The sequence below is a fragment of the Prunus mume genome, linkage group LG5, assembly GCF_029339155.1.
Source record: "Prunus mume cultivar Tortuosa linkage group LG5, ASM2933915v1, whole genome shotgun sequence".
In the NCBI taxonomy this organism is placed as follows: Eukaryota; Viridiplantae; Streptophyta; class Magnoliopsida; order Rosales; family Rosaceae; genus Prunus; species Prunus mume.
The window spans coordinates 9,467,302-9,483,275 of NC_142702.1; the positions used below are offsets into that span (position 1 = coordinate 9,467,302).

Here is a 15,974-nt window from a genome sequence, read left to right on the forward strand (position 1 = left end):
ACTAAGAGCAATTCTATTGACAATGTGAAAGCACAAGTCAAGTAAACAGTCTTACCTCTTGGCTAGGCCAAGGGGCTCTATTTATAAAGAGCATTTGTGATGCTCCTAGTACTTAGTTTCGATGTGGGACTCGTGGGAGTGTCTTCGGCAGTCGACATGTGCCCTGATAGGTTCTGGCGGGAGTTCCGAGGTTAACTTGTTAGAATCGGTCGAATGTGCTAACTGGTTGCTCTGCATCATGTGCCGAAGGTTGGTGTCTTCCATCAGTCGTAGGCATTTTACCGATTTGACCAATATGAATCGGTGGAGCATGCCGATCGACGTTTTAGCATGGCTCACTGAGCTGGTCTGGGCTGGGTAGATTTGCCACGTGTCAAGACGTGAGTGAGGGGTCAGATATGGTACAAACACTATAGCAGCCTTGTTGTCGCAAAAGAGATTCATTGTGGACGTGGGTTTATACCCAGGTTTAGTAAGCAACTTCCTTCATCGAATGAGCTCACAAATTCCTTTAGTCATGCCTCTGAACTAGGCTTCTACACTGGGCCTTCTGTTTCTTGCTCCTCTATGTCACCAAATTACCTCCCACGAAAGTGAAGTAACCCAATGTGGATCTTCTATTTGTTACATTGCATGCCCAATCAAGATCTGATTGTGTTGAATTTTGCAACTGGTGCAAAGATTTCTTCATAATCTACACCATAAGTCTATGTGTACCCTTTCATCACAAGTCTTGCCTTGTATTACTCGATAGATCCATCAACGTTACATCCGATAGTCTTTTTTCCTTGTGGTAAAGTTTCCAGTGTCCAATTTTGATTCTTCTCAAGAGCTTTCATCTATTCCTTTATAGCTAGAACCCACTTAGGATCTTTCAATACTTCAAAAACCTTGGTTGGGATATGAATAGCAGAACTGATGCACAAAGTTAGTGGTTTGAACAGCTTTTGAATGGATACATGATTCACAATTGGATACTTTGATGTCTTGCCAATATCAGGTGAATAACGGTTTGATGGCTTCCCACGATTTTGCCTAAATGGTAATTGATATCCAACAGATTTATCCTCTAAATTCAAAAGTGTAGTAGGAGTAGTTATCTCAAGGACATTCTCATGAGATTGATTTGTTGGTACTATTGATTTTAAAAATGGGTCTTTATCTCATTGTTCTGTATTGTCTGTAGGCATGGGACTCATATCAGAAACATCATTGTAGGGGTCAGCGATCGATCACTGTGAATGGGCGATTGATCGCTGATAAAGAGCGTCTCTTGCTCTAGACTCGGGACAATCGATCGTCAGGTTTGGACAATCGATCGTTTCTTGGCCGAGAGCAATTTCATGCTCCAAACCTCTAGGCAATTGATTGTCAGAGGCATGACGATTTTGTATAGAGGCGAATTTCTTCGTTTTCCAAGTTGCTCCAATTCTATTCTTCACTTCGTATTTCCCCCTGAAGTGAAGAATTAGATGCTGGGTCATGGAAAAACATTTTAGTTTCCATAAAGGTCACATCCAAAAAGATATAGGTATGTCGGGTAAGATGGTGATAACAGCGGGGCCTTTCTGATGAGTGACATAACCTACAAAAACACAACGAAGCGCACATGGATCAAGTTTGCTACATTGATTTTTATGGAGATGAACAAATGCCACACATCCAAAGATTGGGGGTGTGAGTACCAAAACATAAAGTAGGGGCCCGTCTTGTGCAAGCACTTGTAAGGGAGTTTTAAAGTTCAATGCACCAGAAGGCATGCGGTTGATCAGGTGAACTGCGATGACAATAGCATCATCCCAATGTTGGTGAGGAACATGAGTGCCAATCAGAAGTGCTCGTGCTATTTCAAGAAGATGTCAATTCTTTCGCTCAGCAACACCATTTTATTATGGTGTTTGAGGAAAATGCGTCTCATGGATAATTCCATGTTGTTGGAAGTAAGCTTGAAAGTCATGATTGACAAATTCTTCACCATTGTCTGAGCAAAGAATTTGTATTTGAGCATTGAACTGAGTTTTCATCTATTTGTGGAAGAAATGAAAACGGAACACTTTATTTTTATTCTTCAGCAAATAAAGTCATGTCATCCATGTACAATCATCTACAAATGTGACAAACCACCGAACGCCAGAAGGAGCAATGATAGATGAAGATCCCCAGACATCAAAGTGAATTAACACAAATGGAGTAGTACACTTGTTCGTACTCAGCGGATAGGGCACACAATGACTCTTGGCCAAAATACAAGTATCATATTTGAAGTCAGAGTCCTTGAAACCTGAGAATAAATCTAGTATAAGATGCTTCAGATAATTAAAAGATTGATGTCCCAATCGACGGTGCCACAACCAAATTTGCTTTTGTTTGCTATAAAAGGGATGTGTCACACTGTTAGTCATGTCGGGATTGAAGTCATCTACATAATAGAGTCCCCTTCTTTTAGTACCACGACCAAGAATCTTCTTAGTTGTGAATATCCTGAAGAAAACAAAAATTCGAGTAAATGAGTACACAACAATTCAATTGTTCAGTAAGCTTACTTGCAGACATCAATTTATTGGATAAAGATGGAACAAATAAAGTATTAGATAGTGAGAAAGAGGATGAGAGTGCAACAGTGTCAACCCTTGTCACAGGATAGGTAACTCCATTGGTGTTAACAATACAAGTTCTTCGAGGTTGGGTAGTATTTAGAAAATCATCAAGATCAAACGTCATATGATCAATTGCACCGGAATCAATTATCCAGCTTGTGGAATCACTCTTATCAGAAATATGAAATCCATAACCAGTACCATTATTGGCCGTACCGCGTTGTGTTCGATCTTTGAGAGTAGCCCACCATTCAGTGTAGCCATGCAATTTAAAACAAGTCTCACTAGTGTGCCTCGGATCACCACAGTATGTGCAATCTTGTCCATATGTTGGGGTCGTTAGTTGGGAAGTAATAATATGTGCACCAAAATATGCATATGATACAGGTTTAATAGGAATCAGGATTGGGATATGAGCCTCAGTCGGGGTCGGAGTTAAAGTCGAAATCGGGATCTGGGTCTGCATCAGAGACAAATTCAAGGTGAGGGTCGTCATCATAGACGGGGTCGGGGTCGTCAAAATAGAACCCTGATTCAGGATCATGTTCGGGGGTTGAAATCTGCATATGTAGGAGTTGAGCCACCTGGGCACTCAACTCGTCTATGGTTGGTTGACAAAGAGAGACGAAGTCGGTGGTGCTACCTCCATGAGGATTGAAAATCATCAACCCCCATAGCGGCGGTGGGAGTTTAAAACTAGAATAAGTAATTCCAAGATTACCGCTCTGATACCATGTCAAAATATGAAACGAATAAGGGAATATTATTTGTTGGAATTTTCTATATATTCCTCTCCTTATAAGAGGTCATATTTATAATACAACAAAGCCTTAGTGGTCAAGTAAATAATAAATTCCTATATCTATTTACAGTAGGAAATCAAATATTAAAGTAAATCAAATACAATTATAATTGGAATCCTTGGTGTGTAAGGAAAAAAAGTCAATAGTTTACAAGTCACGCCAATAGAATATCATAGCACTGATTATTTTTTTTACAGCATTGACAGGGGTGTATCGTAGGCGTGATTATCTTTTGTACTCCATCGTCGACAACTGTATTGGGTCCTTGTTTGGGTCTTAATATGGGTTCATGTGATTGATTGCCTGCGTGACTATTGTAATCGAGCCTTTCAGCTTTTACCAATGAAACCAATGATTTTTCTCTTGTTTGGCAAAAAAAATGATTACGTGTTGATATCAAATAAATAAAAGTTTTAACCTATTGAAAAGAACCATAATAATTCGGTCAAGTCAAGATTATGACAAGCGAAGCAAACTGGTAATAATGAACTAATTTTGTGAACTCATTATTAAACCTAACTTCTAATCGACTCAATATAAGTTATTGTCTACACCTTCAATGAATAAAGGACTTCAACAATTTCTCTAGCGCAAGAAAGCACCGATGTAATTGAATTAAAAATCATTATGTAAGAAAAATAACAAGATGAATGGGAAATAGTATAGAAAAGCAGCTCGAATCACTATAATATAAAGGAAAGGTCTTGGGTTCGAGTCTTAATATCCATGTAGTGTGTGTAAGTTTAACATATTATCCTATCTCAATAGAAAAGGTACTCAAAAATTCAACAAACTCAATATACAAGATAATTTGACCCATGAAAAATTCAGACCCAAACACTAATTAGCATATGTATACTACGATATTCAACATCATTAGTTATTTAATATTACAGTGCTTGCTCTCATATCAAAGTTGGTGACTGGTTACAGTATAATCATTCAATTCGAAGTAGAGGAAAAAGGATTAGGTGGTATGGCGAGATTGTCACCTTCTCTTTCTAACATCTGAACTACATTTTTCATTGGAGGACGATCTATTGGGTGCCATTGGACGCACCATAGACCCACAATGGCAAGTTTTTCTGCAATTTTAGCGTCTCCTTGATCCTCAATATGAATCCGTAGGTCGTCCCCTTGTTCCAAAAGGTTATAAATCCATTCTGGGAAGTAGACTTGGCTGGTGGAGTCCTCCATAACCTTAAAGTTTTTTCTACCACCAACCATTTCCAGCAACAATGTCCCGAAACTATAGACATCTGACTTGTAGGACACATTACCGAAGTTCCTAGAGAACACTTCTGGTGCAATGTAGCCCATCGTCCCCCTGACGGTCGTCATGGATATTGCACTTTGATCCCTTGAACATAGCTTGGCTAGACCAAAATCAGAAACTTTCGGGGTGAAATTCTGGTCTAACAAAATGTTATGGGGTTTGATGTCGAAATGGAGGATTCGGTGGTCACACCCTTGGTGAAGATACTCAATTCCTTTGGCTATACCTAAAGCAATATCTTGCAACTTATCCCAACCAAGGAAAGAGTTATTATTATCTGCTGATGATAAAAAATTTTGTAATGAACCATTTGGTAAGAATTCATACACAAGAGCTCGTATAAACCCATCAGCACAAAAGCCAACCAAGCGAACCACATTGACATGGTGCACTCGACCCATCGTTCCCATTTCATTTGTAAAATCTTCTCCATTATTTTCGTTTGAATTGTTGAGGATTTTCACAGCAACGAGCAATTCAGATGAAAGCTTCCCTTTAAAAACTATTCCATAGGCCCCTTGCCCTAACTTTTCCTTGAATTGATTTGTTATCCTCTTAATATCAGCATAGGAATATCTACTTGGCTTCTGAGCTATGTAATCTTCCAAAAATCTTTCAATCCTCAGCTGATTATTTTTGTCTAATATTTTCTTGGAGCTATAGGCATGATAGATGATGAGAGCCCCCACTGCTATAAGAGCCACAGAAACTGTGCAAACTGCAGATAGAGATGACAAAAATTAACCTAATTACATGTGATTCAGATTTATAGTCCAGCAAGCAAGTGCTTTAATTTATGGAAAACTCACCTGATATCTTTATGTGTGTCCCTCTGCGGCTACTATCTGTAAAGTACTTTTGCGATCAAATCAATAAAATACTGAGTCCTGACTAATTGGATCGAATGACTGAAAATAAATAATATTTGCTGTCAAAGTACTTCAACAAAGCCAAGTTTAGTTAAATGATACCTTCAGGGAAATCTAAACATTCGCTTTCTGCAGTCTGAACATGTGCAAGACTATATTCACTAATCTTTGATCTACATGCCTTGCCCATCTCTTCGCAATGTTGACATGATGGTTTGGACCAATGCAACTTCATAATTTTCTTCATTGCAAAGGTTGATATGTCTGGAATTGATGTATAGTCATGCAGCTTGGTACAAGACACTAGGGGAAATCTATCAACAGAACATTGAGCGTTGACAGCGAATGTCTGGTTTTCAGGATTGTCAAGGTGGTAAGGTCCCACTTCCATCAGACAAAAACCGTAGGATAATCTTTCTTCTAAATATGGACAACTGAATAGGGTATAATTATAGTTATGTGGTCCAGGCATAAACTGTAAGGGAGAGGAAGATAAACTGAGGTCGAAAAACTCTCTCGGTGGGTGATAATTTCGGTAATATATTTCAATCTCCTGAGATGTGTAGTCAATCCTTTCAACGAAGAGGTTGTCAGATGATGCTGGCATCTTGAGCACAATCTCGTTGTCATTAGTGCATGACAGATCAAAGCCATGGTAACCACAATGGATTGACTGCTTACCTTTAAGTTGAAATGGGAATCGGATGGCTGGGCCATCCGGTTTACATCTTGCTTGTGTGCAAATTTCAAGGTCTACTCCTCGATGCACTGCATCTACATCTACATCTACTACTATGAGCAACCAGCATAAGAAGTTGATCAGAAGCATTATTTCTAACAAAAAAATGGGTTAGCATTCCGCTCCCTTGCTAAATTACCTATTGATTGTATACGACAGATACGGATATATAAGATTTAGCATTAATATATAATTATATATATATGATTGAATTGATGTGTGGACTGGTTCAAATGCATTTACTAAATTTTTTTTTTATCAACGAGGGATAGATGATTTGAACACTAAACCAACAAAAACGATAACCACTAAACCAACAAGGGTTTAGTATTTAATTTCCATAAGGATTAATATTTAATTTTCTCTGTTTGGGCGACTTTGCTTTTGGTTGACTGAGCAGCTTATCGCTTGCCTTCAAGGGCCCAAAATCCAAATGGTCATTTCTGAAGTCCCTCCTTTCTTATCTGCCATAACCAGAAGTTTAGAACCTAAGTTGTCTAATTAATCTGTCCTCTTCCATAATTTTGATAAATTCCTATTGGATTGAATACCTCTTCCCTTCCTCCTAATATTCTCTCTCACCGTGTCTAGAGGAAGTCTCCTCTTTGCTGCACACATAGCCCTTCTCCTTCTCCTTCTTCCTCCTTCCTTCTGTTTCCAAACTTCCACCGTGGAAGATAGTGCCCTCTTTTGTGGCAATATTAACATAAGGTCTCCATTCGATTTAAATGGAGACCTTCAAAAATGTGGCTACAACACTTTTCAGCTTTATTGTGAGGAAAATGTTACCATAATATGCTTATATTCGGGAAGGTATCACGTAAAGGCGATCAATTACAGTGACTGGACAATCCGAGTTGTGGATGCTGGTGTTCAGAAGAAAGACAACTACTTCTCCAACCCACGTTACTCTTTAACCTCCTTGAACCTTAGTGATGGAAATCCTTTCTCCTATGCTCTTCAGTTTACTGACACATCTATTCAAGAACTCCGACTGTACAGTCTAGTGATACATGAAGTGCCTATAATTTTTATCGGCTGTGCAAATCCAATGCATTCTCCTCGCCTTGTTGATACAGCTCCATGCATCAACAATTCTGCCAATTCTTCTTTGTCCAGTACTTTAAGAATGTTTTCTTACGTCATAATTGGCTTGAATGGCTCCATAATAAGTCCCTTCGATTTGGGGGAGTCCTGCAAAATAACACAAATGGTTGTGGTGTCATCTTCAACATCTACAGATCTGCACCAGAACTTGTCCTGTGAAGGTATATATAATGAAATAGCGCGTGGCTTTGAGCTCTCATGGTTTAACGCTGCATGTTACTTAAAATGTGGAATGCATAAGGAGAACTGCACGCTCGACAATGTGAGTAAAACCAAGTGCCCTTCAATAACCAAAGGTACTATAGTGCATCTGTTAATGATTTCACTTATTCAATAATGCTAGCTAGAGTCAACATATGTATTCTCTCTCCTCAGTGAAAAAGCACGGACACGGATACGGATACGGCTGATAGTATTATTGATTGATAGAGGGAATAAGTAACAGTACAAAAAAAAATGGGACCATGTTGTTGGGGATTAGGCGAATTTATTTATACATATAGGCTCGGTCATCGGACTAACTGAGTAGTCTTACCTACTCAACTGCAAAGAGGGGGCAGGAACCTAACCCTTGATAGATTGTGCCCCATGTCCCCCTAAGACCATGCCTGTAGAAAAATTACATGTTACATTCCTCAAATAAGAGATCACAAGTCCGGAGGTTCCTCAAACCAAGTAATGATAAAACCCACCCATTTGACTTTAATTCTTCACATTTGGTTAATTTCCTTAGTTGTCAATTTCTCCCTTGATTGTATTTTTCGCACAACAACTTTACACATTGGCAAGATTTTGTTGTCAAATAACATGTCATGCTGTTCTCGTGTGTGGGAAGGACACATAGGCTTTTGCTTCCATTTGTGTACAGATTGATATATTGCAGCCATCTACTACAGATATATTATGTTAGAGATACTGGTCAAAGGAATAGGAAGAGAGTTTTTATCAACTAAGTACGGGGAGGCTAGTTTATGGTGTTTTCACTTCAAATAATTTGGTGGTCAAAAGGAGACTATGACATGTTGATTTCTAATATATACATATGTATTATGATCATTTTGTATGCAAATATGAATCTTATTTTCTTTTGCAATGCAGAACATTTGTACAAGAAGATCTTAAAGTTCATACGCTCTATACCAGGCAAAGTAGCCTACTCTCTAATCCAACTTACATATAATTCAAATGTGTAGTACTTAGTTTCTTAATCCGGCATTACATTCATCAAAGTATACTTCATTGAATTATGATTTTATGATTGAGTTTTTCACTTGTGTTGCAGGCTGGGTAATCTCCTTGTATTTCTATGGGCTCACCCACGAGTGCTACAGGGGAATCCCCCTTTATCTGCTTCCATTAACCTGTGTAATCCCTTACTTAGGTAATGTGAATTACTTGAAATCAGTTACTGTGTAGCATTTTTCAGTTTTATCTATTGATAACTGAAGAAGAAAAGCATGAACTCGTTTGATAACCATTTTTTTTTTTTTTCTTCTCAACATTTGGTTTTTAAGTTAAAGAGATAGAGAGAAAAAATGAGAAAGAAAGGAGAAGAGGGAGAAAATGGAATGAAATGTTGCTAAAAAAGAAAACCAATTAAAAGCAGTTTCAAATACCTCTTATTTTCAAGTTTTTGCTTATTACATTCTCCTTCATTTTTCCATTCCCCATCTCTTCTTTCTCCATTATTTCTCCCATATATTTGTTTCTCCATCTTTGCTAAAAAAGTAACAACTAAAAACTAAACACGAAAATGTTACCAGACGGCGGGGCCCTTGACTAATGAAAACTGTTGTATACTAAGGAAAATGTTGATAGTATTGAAGCAATCAATTAATATCTCTATTGAGTCCACTTTTTGTGAACTGCGCAGGAATATTGCACATAGTCATACATGTGTTTGGCTTTCCCTGTGCAACTGCATTAATAATATACAAATGGAAAAGGAGGCACTTGTCAATGCATGACAATATAGAAGACTTTTTGCAGAACAATAGGCTCATGCCAGTAAGGTACTCTTACTCAAACATAAAAAAGATGGCCAAAGGTTTCAAGGAAAAATTGGGTGAAGGGGGCTATGGCTCTGTATACAAGGCAAAGCTTCGTAGTGGTCGCCTTGTAGCCATTAAGATGTTGGGTAAGTCCAACGCTAATGGGCAAGACTTCATCAACGAAGTTGCTACCATTGGAAGGATTCACCATGTTAACGTGGTGCAACTCATTGGCTTCTGTGTTGAGGGTTCAAAGCGTGCTCTCGTATACGACTTCATGCCTAATGGATCTCTTGATAAATACTTATTTTCTCAACAAGGAGTTGTCTCTTTGAATTGTGAGAAAATGTTTGAAATCGCCCTTGGAGTGGCTCGTGGTATTGAATATCTGCACAGAGGATGTGAAATGCAAATTCTGCACTTTGACATCAAACCTCATAACATTCTTCTTGATGAGAATTTTCTTCCCAAGGTGTCTGATTTTGGATTAGCAAGGCTATGCCCGCTCGATAATAGCATTGTATCTTTGACAGCAGCAAGAGGAACTCTCGGATACATAGCACCAGAGTTATTCTATAAAAACATTGGAAGTATTTCATACAAAGCTGATGTCTATAGTTTCGGAATGCTATTGATGGAAATGGCTGGCAGAAGAAAGAATTTAAATGCAACCATAGAGAAGTCGAGCCAAATATACTTTCCAACATGGGCTTTTGACCAATTGAGTGATGGAAAGGACATAAAAATTGGGGATGCCACAGATGAGGAAGAGAAGATCATAAAGAAGATGATCATTGTGGCATTGTGGTGCATACAAATGAAACCTAGCGATCGCCCTTCTATGAATAAAGCAGTTGAGATGCTTGAAGGAGAAATTGAGAGCCTTGAAATGCCTCCAAAGCCTTTCTTGTATCCACAACAGATGCCAGAAGTGGTTCCTGGGGACAATTCAAGTACCACAAGTGCATCAACAGTGACAAGTTCTAAAGAAATCGTTTCGATTGTAGATGCGGATTAAACAATGTAATATATAGCAATCTTGATGTGCAAGGGAGATGACATCCTGAATTAGCACAATTAGACTTATGTTTCTTTTCTTTCTTTTTTTTAAAATGGACTTTTGTTCTGTTGCATTTGATAGAATATGCAGGTTTTAATTTTATTTTTATTTTTACACACTTGAATTATGGATTTTAGCGTGGAATCTACATAATGTGAGTTTTATTTGTGTAATTGGTACTTTGGTGGCGAGGGGTAAATTTAAATGCTATTCAAGTAGACTTATCGATCTTCACACACTTTAAACCTTGACCAAATATACTTATGACTAGTCAACTGCTAGTCATGAAAAACCATAACTAAGAACACACACACAAAGAGCATAACAATCTATACCTGCAAGCCTAGAAGATTTCTAGTGACAACCTAGGCACTTAGGAGGACCCAAGGATTGAAATATCGGCCGATACACCGATATATCGGCCGATATATCGACATTTTGAACTGTCGACATCGATATTGGGGGGTAAGGTTATATCTTCCCCTATATCGATGATATATCCCCGATAAGTGCGATATTCCCGATATTTTGCCGATATCTACCGATATTTCCCGATACCCATAACAAAACCCAAAAAAATTAAAAAGTTTTGAAGCAAATTGAAACTGAAAATATTTTTTAGAGGTATATGTGCAGTGATTAGATATGTGTGAATGCTTTTGGCAATATTCAATGCAAAAGATGTTTTGGAGTATGCGTCAAAAGAATCTATGCATAGTCAATTGAAGGGACATACATGTCCTATCTCAAGCTTATTTGCCACTAACTTGGCTTCCCATCTTTTGGTCTAACGTGTATTGATCACAACCACTATATTTGTAAATTTGTAGATTATATGATAGACAAAATATTAGTATAATAATAATTAATAATGTAAAGAATGTGAGTGACTGTTTTTTGAGCCATGAAAAGAAGAACTTGGAAGAAGAATTGATTCTTTACTTCGTGCTTGGAATACTGTTTTGAGCTTTGGGGTTCTCTTTTTTGGCTTATTGTTCCGCCTTTAAACTGTTGAAAGCTTTTATCTAAGTCTGAGCTTCTTGTGGAACTCTTTATCATTTAATATTTGTTTCATTTTTTGGTTGTTTCTTTTTCACTTTTCGAAGTCAGACAATTGGCAAAATGCAATTCACTGCCCACATACCTCCAAAAAATTTGGCTACTTTTAGTTCCATCAAAGTCAGAGAATCATCCAACTGGAATCCATAAAATAAAGTCTGCAAAGCCCATATACCATTGTCCCCCAACCCCAAAAAGTTCCCATTGTTATCACGAGAGAAGCCCTTTTTAAATCAAAGGCTATTTTGCTTTTTTTGGGGCACCAAATCTTCCCTTCTCTTCCTTTCTCTATTAGCTTTTCAATTTTTATTTAGTTTGTAAGCTTCTTTCCTTGTTTGCAACTTCTCTTTGACTGCTATTTCAGGTATGTGGCTCTCCTTCATGGTCTATATTATTTTTGTGATAGATTTGATATTGTAAGTTCATTTAATATATTTTAAGTGTGATAGATTAAAAATGGCAAGTAGTAGTGGACCGAGTGGAGCTAGTGTGCCTGGTGGTCTTGATGTGGCATGGAAATATGCTCGTCCAATAGAAGGCAATAAGCATGGCACCATATGCACATTTTGTGAATCCACATTTAAAAGTGGTGGAATTACACGGTTAAAGTATCATTTGGCCGGATTTGATCCACATAAAAGTGTAAAGAAGTGCAAAGAAGTACCACCAGATATTAAGAAGGAGGTAATTGCATGGATAAAGGAGAAAGAGTCTAGCAAACAACATAAGAAATCTGTTGAAGAAAACATAAGATCTACAGCAAGAGAGGGATACATGGGCAATAAAAGTAGCAATCCTGTTGATGATGATGATGACGATGATGACGATGGATATGCATATCCTCCAGACATGCACCCTGCGGAGAAAGAAGATTACCTTGCTGCCATTAGAGCGTCGAAGCAAGAACGGTTTAGACAAGGAGGAGTTTATGGAATGGGAAGCAAACGATTTGCAGGGGGAGCAAGTGGTAGTAGTCAACCGCAATACCGTCGCACTCAAAGCCTTTGAGACCTACTTCCATCTCCTCCGGTACCAATGCCACACAAGAACACTAGAGCAAAACAAAGAACAATCAAAGGCATGATTAGAAACTCAGCAGAGGTACTTGGAAGATACTGCAGCAAATTCTTCATACTTGAGAATGTGGCTCCTCAAAAAGCAAGTTCCCCTCATTTCAAGAATATGATTACTGCAGCCCAACAAGCAGGTTTTGCTTTATTCCTTATAACTTTCCTTTCTTGAATTTAAATATTCTAAACACACCAATTACTAATATGAGTTTATATTAGGTCAAGGCGTAGCCACACCATCACCGTATGAAATAAAGCATAAGTACTTAGATATGGAACACACAGACATGCAAGCATATGTGGAAAAGGTAAAGGAAGATTGGGGCGTGTATGGATGCACCATCATGAGTGATGGATGGACTGGCCCCACGAGGTTGTTGATAATAAATTTCATGGTCTACTCAAACGGGAAAACAATTTTTTTGAAATCAGTGGATGCTTCAAAATAAAACCAAGGATGCAAAGTACATTGCCAAATTGTTGAAGGATGTCATAAAAGAGGTTGGGCCGTCGAATGTTGTTCATATTGTCACCGACAATGGTTTAGCCTTTGTTAAGGCTGGACAAATGATGATGGAGCGGTACCCTATTTATTGGACTCCTTGTGCTGCACATTGCATTGATTTAATATTTGAAGATATTGGGAAGCAAGAGTCGGTGGCTAATGTCATAAATAAGGCTAGGAAATTAACCAACTACATTTACAATCATAGTTGGCTATTGGCTCAGATGAGGATCTTCTGTCAAGGAGATTTGGTCCGACCCGGTGCAACTCGATTTGTGACAAACTACATCACCATCAATAGCATCTTAAATAAGAAAGCTGGGTTGAAGCAACTTTTTACAAGTGAGGAATGGTATAATAGTCGATTTAGTGAATCAGACGAGGGGAAGAGAATTGAAAGTCGAGTCCTTGATCATAGATTCTGGGATGCCATGGAAGGAGTGCAATCCATCTATGAGCCTTTGTATAGCATCTTGCGAATTGTTGACACAGAGGTAGTTCCTACAATGCCTATCTTATATGATATGTTTCACATAATGAAAGAGAAGATTTCTAAGTTGAAGGGAAAAAAATGGCTTCTCAAAATCATCAATCACAGATAGGATGTCACATTATCTCGTCCATTACATCAAGCTGGTATGTTTTAATCTTTTAGTAAAAATATGCATCAATTTTTAAATTTATACAACGGGTATTAACTACTCTTCATATTTGTAGCCCACTACTTGAACCCTAGATATCAATATGAAACAGGGGTTGGCCACAATAAAGAGTTACTTTCAGGACTCCAACGCGTATTTGAAAGGTTGAACCCAACTGGGGATAGAGGTTTGCAAGCATTTGGGGCTGAGGTAAGTGAACACAAAACAATGTCTTCCTCATTAAATTTAGTTTTATGCATCTTGAACACAAAACATTGTGATCCAGGTGATAAATTTTAGAGACTGTAGAAAGACATTTCGCACTGAGATGGTCAAATCAAGAAAATCGATCCCCAGCAGAATGGTGGAATCTTCATGGTGATTCTGCCCCGAACTTGCAAAAAATTGCTATGCGTATATTGTCACAGACAGCATCATCATCGGCATGTGAGCAAAATTGGAGTACATTTGCTCTTATTCACACGAAACAAAGGAACCGTCTCGCATATACTAGGCTGGAAAAGATTGTCTTTTGCTATTATAATATGAAACTTAAGCTACGTGATGAAGAGGCTGAAATGAACAAGGTTGCAGAAAATGACTACATAGACCTTCTTGACATTGCAGGGCAACCATCTGATGATGATAATAATCCAATTCAACAATGGATTATGACAGCTCACTTGGATGATGAACAAGGCAACCCTGATGCCGTTATAGCACAACATGCTGCCCAAGAAGGAGTTGATGTTGATAGAGTCATATCCGAAGATGTTAGGAGTGGAGATACTTCATCATTTGAAAGGGATATGCTTGGACCTAGGCAATGTCAAAGACGTCCCTTGAGAGACAATGCTAGTGCTAGTAGAATGGAAAGTTCATCCAATTCGTCAGATAATGATGGAGGAAGTAATGCTGGATCGGGAGGTAATGAAGAAGGAAGACAATACAGCCCATTTACTGTTGAGGCTGATTTTACTCATGCCACCCAAGATGAGGATCATGGATGCAGAGAAGCTGGACCAGGCATTGGTGCAATTGGGAAGCAATACTCAAAGAAAAGAAGCCAACCAATCAATCCATCTGAAGATGACATGGCGATCAGTTTTGGATCTATGAGCATAGGAACTAGACCTAGTACTAACTCAAATGAATCTTATGATGGCTATGGTTATGTCATGTCTGATTATAGTGGAACTAGATATGGAGCTCAAGATGAGGAAACAGATTATGGACCTACTAGTTGGGTTAATCCTAACTATCCCATATATGGGATGACAGTAGGAAGCTCAAGAGAGATATATGTGCACCATGTTCAAATATGGCTTACAAACTACTCGGGTTACATGACTTGGTATGATTATTGTATGAATCTAAATGGTTGTTCCTCATTGTTTGAACCTCATAGGAGCTCTTCATTTATGTAGTTGGACACTCATCTAAATTGTAATACAATGTTTAAATAAACTATGGATTTATGCATGATTTATTCATTCTAATCAACTTTTTATTTTCAAACTTTTCATTAACGCGCATTACATACCACTTATACTTCATCATATATATATATATCTTATTATTAGTAAATTTTGAGTTTTATTTGTTCAATACATTCATTGACAATGTATATAACATCTATGAAATTTTTACACCAAAATGATGTGTTTCAATGCCTATATCTGTTATTTTTGTTGATTTCTTTCCGATACCTAAAACGATAACGATATATCCCCCGAAATATCCGTAAATTGGAGGCCCGATATTATCTGCACGGCCGATATTTTAATCCTTGGGAGGACCCGTCAATCTAGGCATCCTCTATGCTAGCAACAACTATGGTAAAAGTGTATGGAAATATCATAATCAAGTAAACAGCAAATAGCAAATAATGTTGACTAGTCAACCGCAAGAACACACACTACAAGAAAATAGGTCTTAATTGACACTTCATAGTTGACGCTTATTGGAAAACCATAAACTATTCTACTAAACCATGACACTTTTCAATAAACGTCAACTATATGCCAATGTTTCATGACGTTTGATAAAAAACGTCAATTAAAACCCTCTATATATGACACTTCTTAACAACCATCAAGGAACACCCCTTATACTTAACGCTTTTTTTAAGGAAAAAAAAAACAAACAAGTGATAGAGTTCGCGAGAGGTCGCTCCAAATAAACTCTTTCTTTTTATCTTGGTCACCACCTTGTTCCAAAACCCAAAGCAAGCCCTAGGTTTTTCACTTTTTCTTCA

General features: G+C 37.9%; 2 protein-coding genes and 2 pseudogenes across 3 annotated transcripts; 3 read left to right on the top strand and 1 right to left on the bottom strand.

Moving 5' to 3' along the window:
* Window positions 1–4,342: 4,342 nt before the first annotated feature.
* LOC148916852 (rust resistance kinase Lr10-like) lies at window positions 4,343–6,374 on the bottom strand. The gene is made up of 3 exons (XM_089053662.1): window positions 5,648–6,374; window positions 5,486–5,521; window positions 4,343–5,394 (listed from the first exon to the last, which is right to left on the bottom strand). The coding sequence occupies exons 1-3, from the start codon at window positions 6,372–6,374 to the stop codon at window positions 4,343–4,345; spliced, it is 1,815 nt and encodes a 604-aa protein (XP_088909788.1).
* Window positions 6,375–6,831: 457 nt separating this feature from the next.
* On the top strand, window positions 6,832–8,807 carry LOC103331036 (uncharacterized; the record flags this gene model as incomplete). The annotated part of the gene is made up of 2 exons (XM_016794195.2): window positions 6,832–7,687; window positions 8,674–8,807. Coding segments are annotated over 2 exons (990 nt in total), but the record flags the coding sequence as incomplete, so codon positions are not given.
* Window positions 8,808–9,335: 528 nt separating this feature from the next.
* Window positions 9,336–10,400, top strand: LOC148916853 (rust resistance kinase Lr10 pseudogene; annotated as a pseudogene).
* Window positions 10,401–11,856: 1,456 nt separating this feature from the next.
* LOC148916854 (uncharacterized) lies at window positions 11,857–15,144 on the top strand (annotated as a pseudogene). The gene is made up of 3 exons (XR_016126980.1): window positions 11,857–13,712; window positions 13,794–13,927; window positions 14,004–15,144. The product of XR_016126980.1 is annotated as an uncharacterized LOC148916854 (transcript).
* Window positions 15,145–15,974: the final 830 nt, after the last annotated feature.

Excerpts from the sequence above, each read along its gene's own strand:
- LOC148916852 (XM_089053662.1), bottom strand. The coding sequence starts at position 6,374 with ATGCTTCTGATCAACTTCTTATGCTGGTTGCTCATAGTAGTAGATGTA. Across the intron at positions 5,522-5,647 it reads ATGTTTAGATTTCCCTGAAG|ATAGTAGCCGCAGAGGGACA; the intron begins GTATCATTTAAC and ends AGTACTTTACAG. Across the intron at positions 5,395-5,485 it reads GACACACATAAAGATATCAG|TTTGCACAGTTTCTGTGGCT; the intron begins GTGAGTTTTCCA and ends CTCTATCTGCAG.